Raw genomic sequence first — 4,380 nt, 5'->3', positions numbered from 1 at the left:
CTATTGAATATATATATATATATATATATATATATATTAAAAAAATATTTTAATAAATAATTATATACAAAATGCTAAATTTACATACCTACTATAAATTACTTCAAATTTTTATAATTTTCAACAAATTAATATTTAGCGTCTTATGATGAGGAGTGAAAAATGATATTTGCATCCTATCATATGGTTCAATGAGCTTTTCAGAGTAAAATTAGAGTTTTGAGCGACTTTAAAGGTTTTGACTAATCAAACCTCTAATATTGATGTTTAGTGAAGAGATGCTTGAAAGAGCTTATTGGGGTCTGAAAATCTAATTTTGAAAAAACTTATTTTAAAAGTTTTTTCAATTAGCTTATTACTTCATCTCTTTTGAAGGACAATTTTACCCATAATTACTACCTTTAACACTAAATAAAGGTTTTAACATGTCATTATTTATAATTTTATATTAGCAATCACTTAAATTTGACCAAACAAATTACAATATCAGCTTGCAAAAAAATAATCAACTTAACAATAAAAAAAAAAATCAACTAACATTAGATAACAACTATTTATCAAACAGGAATTGTCTTATTACTTATAATCTACCCATCACAAAATTTATCATGTTTATAATTGGACTAATTAGTGCCCATCACCAAATGAAATCAAGACAGTATTATTATTTATTCTGGTTATTTTATCACCATCAGTATGTTGTCCATATTTCATAATGAAATCTGAAACGGTTAAATATTTCTGTGTTAATATGAACACCTCCAAATTGTGTATAAGTTGAATTAAGAAAGAATCTATAAGATTCTGGGACAGTCAATTGCTAAATTATTTCTCAATAATTAGATACTTTTGGGTGGTGAAGTTAAACTATAAATTTTTAGGAAAACTGCTGGAAAAAGGAAATAGATAGCAGATCGTAACTGGTCCACGTGGACCACACAAAAAGCAGACTCAATGAGTGGGGAAAAGTGTTGAGCCCAAATTTTTATATTTTCCACGTGTCATCACAGAGTACAATGTTCACGATGAGTTCCAGACAAGGGTGGCTTTTTAATCTTTTCGCCGTTGAAAAGCCGTTAATCGCGCCAAATTCTCAACTTGTAAAACCAAGTAAATAAACATGGAATTAATCAAATTAATGAACAATTAAAAATAAAATTAATGACAGAGAAAAAAAAGAAAGAGGGTGGGAGACAAGTCGCCTTCCTCATTGCTTCAACATTCCACCTCTGTGCAACCCCACACCTACTCAAAATCTTATATATCTATCTATATGTATAGCTGTATTTTCCAAATAATTCATTTTTACTTTTATATCCCCTTTTGCCCCTATCCTTGCCCCCAAAAATCCTACCTTCAATTTCACGTATATATATGTACAGCTTCATCTTTCTCTCTGTGTAGCATAGCAGGAGGAAGCTTGGCCTTCTTTTCTTCAATACAACATTAAGGTACGACTCTTGTATCCATATCTCAATTATTTTAGTTCTGTATTTTGAAAATAAAAGTTGAATGTTAATCGGCGTTTAGTATTGAATTTGAAAACTTGGTAGCAATTTAAAAGGATGAATTTTGAAATTGTTTAGAGAAAACGCCCGGAGAATAGATATGGAAGAATCAGATGGAGAAAGAGCGGAGAATGATGGGAATGGAGACTACTCGTCTTATAAAGAAAGCTATAGCCAGCAAAGATCTCCTAGAAGCACGTTGAGTTCACACAGCGGCCGCAGTGACTCCATTGATCTAACTATAGATGGTGTAGTTGACACTTCTATTGAACAATTGTATCACAATGTCTGTGAAATGCAGAGCTCCGAGCCTTCACCTTCAAGGGCTAGTTTTTTGTCCTATGGTGCAGAATCAAGGATTGATTCCGAATTATGCCATCTTGTTGGATATATTAAGCAAGTGGAGATAACCAAAGAGATAGTGGTGACAGAAGGAGATGGTGATGGAACTGCTGGTGATTTCACCCTCAAGAAAGACGATATTTCTGTTGAACAAAAGGATAGACGCGGAGCTGTAAGTCTTAAGAAGCAGCTTTTCCGCCTGCAATCTGATTCAGGGGCAACTCCGAAGAGCAGATCTCTCCATCAGAGTAAGAACACGAGAAAGCCTAATGGGGAGAAGAGGCATAGGAAATTTGTCAAATTTCAGAATGGAACAGAAAGTCTTCTTGAGGCAGGATTAGATAATCCTAACCTTGGACCTTTCTTGCTCAAACAAACAAGAGATATGGTTACTTCAGGCGAAAATCCACACAAGGCTCTTGAATTTGCTGTTCGAGCAACACAATCGTTTGAGGTTTGTGCAAATGGAAAACCCAATCTGGAATTGGTGATGTCCTTGCATGTTTTGGCTGCAATATATTGCAGTTTAGGCAAGTACAATGAGGCAATTCCTGTTCTTGAGCGGTCCATTGAGATTCCAGTCATAGAGGATGGCCAAGATCATGCACTAGCTAAATTTGCAGGGTGTATGCAGTTGGGAGATACTTATGCAATGCTTGGCCAAATTGAAAATTCCATTCTGTGTTATACAGCAGGTCTTGAGATCCAAAAGCAAGTTTTAGGGGCAACCGATCAGCGAGTGGGTGAAACATGCCGGTATGTTGCTGAGGCTCATGTACAAGCATTCCAATTTAATGAGGCTGAGAAGCATTGTCAGATGGCACTTGACATCCACAAGGAGAAAGATGGTCCTGCATCCCTTGAAGAAGCAGCAGATAGACGGCTTATGGGACTTGTATGCGAAGCAAAAGGAGATTATGAAGCAGCTCTCGAGCATTATGTTCTAGCAAGTATGGCAATGGCAGCAAATGGGCAGGACTTTGATGTTGCTTCAACTGATTGCAGCATCGGAGATGCATACCTGTCATTAGCACGATATGATGAAGCTATTTTTGCTTATCAGAAAGCACTTACTGTCTTCAAATCAAGGAAAGGGGAGAATCATCCAGCAGTTGCTTCTGTTTTCGTACGTTTGGCTGATCTATATAATAGAATAGGAAAATTCAGGGATTCCAAATCTTACTGTGAAAATGCACTTCGTATTTACGAAAAGTCCAATCATGGGATTCCTGCAGAAGAGATAGCCAGTGGATTTCTTGATATTTCTGCTATCTATCAATCAATGAATGAATTCAATCAAGCAGTGAAATTACTTAAGAAGGCATTGAAACTATATGGAAATTCTCCAGGCCAACAAAGCACAATTGCGGGAATCGAAGCTCAAATGGGAGTCATGTACTATATGATGGGGAAATATGCTGATTCTTACAATGCCTTCAAGAACGCGATTTCAAAGTTCCGAACTAGTGGAGAGAAGAAAACTGCATTATTTGGTATTGCTTTGAACCAAATGGGTCTAGCCTGTGTGCAGCGATACGCCATAAATGAGGCTGCAGATTTTTTTGAAGAGGCAAGAAACATTTTAGAAAAAGAATACGGGCCGTGTCATCCGGACACATTAGGAGTATACAGCAATCTAGCAGGCACATATGATGCAATGGGAAGGTACATTTTTCATCCTCTAACATGCAGCATTCTTGATTTCTTTCTTGTTATAGTTTTATTAGTTTGTAATATTGTTATAATTTCATTCACAGGTTGGATGATGCTATTGAAATTCTGGATTATGTTGTTGGGATGAGGGAGGAGAAGCTAGGAACTGCAAATCCTGATGTGGATGATGAGAAGAGAAGATTGGCTGAGTTGTTGAAAGATGCAGGCAAGGTCCGGAATAGGAAGTCAAGAGCACTAGTTACCCTTCTTGATACAGAACCTCAATTCTTACAAGAGGATGCCACTGAGGCTTCATAATCTACGGATAGATGTACATATACAAACAAAAAATACATCTGCAACAGGAATAGGTGGCTGCTCTTTGTTTGTCAGATTCCTGTTGGAATGTTAGGAAAATTTTAAAGGAACATTGAGAAAAATAGTTTCATGTGTTTGTCATAATGCCCCTTGTTTTGGGAGAGTGGTCTGGGGGGCAAAAAGAAATCATTGTTTATGGGATTGATGAAATTCCATTTGTTTTCTTTTTTCTTTTTATTATTTGTATGGTTTAATTTTGAATAAAGAATGCAATGTAATGTTGGAATATCATTTTCTTGTTCTGGTACATCCAATTGACCACTGGAATTGCTTGTAATTGTTCACTATTTCTACATTGATAAGCTAAGCTACTCAACTCTGAAGCTGATGTCTTAATTTCCTTCCAGTTGAACTTTGAAGTCATATGGTTGTCTTGCTTTAGATTACGGTTACTAGTAAATGTGCTGTCAACATCTACTACAGCTTATCATGAAGCAGGACAAAAATCATATGAGTTTTAAGTAATTTAGAAGTGTATGCCAAACAGAAAAAGGCTATC

At 36.0% G+C, this 4,380-nt stretch overlaps 1 protein-coding gene across 1 annotated transcript; it reads left to right on the top strand.

The window, feature by feature from the left end:
* The first annotated feature begins 1,291 nt into the window (after positions 1 to 1,291).
* On the top strand, positions 1,292 to 4,112 carry LOC136233069 (protein KINESIN LIGHT CHAIN-RELATED 2). The gene is made up of 3 exons (XM_066022613.1): positions 1,292 to 1,451; positions 1,587 to 3,515; positions 3,608 to 4,112. Exons 2-3 carry the CDS (start codon positions 1,609 to 1,611, stop codon positions 3,819 to 3,821), a joined length of 2,121 nt encoding a protein of 706 aa, XP_065878685.1. The 5' UTR covers positions 1,292 to 1,451; positions 1,587 to 1,608; the 3' UTR covers positions 3,822 to 4,112.
* The last annotated feature ends 268 nt before the right edge of the window (positions 4,113 to 4,380 follow it).

The sequence above is a fragment of the Euphorbia lathyris genome, chromosome 6 (genome assembly GCF_963576675.1).
Source record: "Euphorbia lathyris chromosome 6, ddEupLath1.1, whole genome shotgun sequence".
Classification (NCBI taxonomy): Eukaryota; Viridiplantae; Streptophyta; class Magnoliopsida; order Malpighiales; family Euphorbiaceae; genus Euphorbia; species Euphorbia lathyris.
This window is presented reverse-complemented; position numbering and strand designations above follow the sequence as displayed.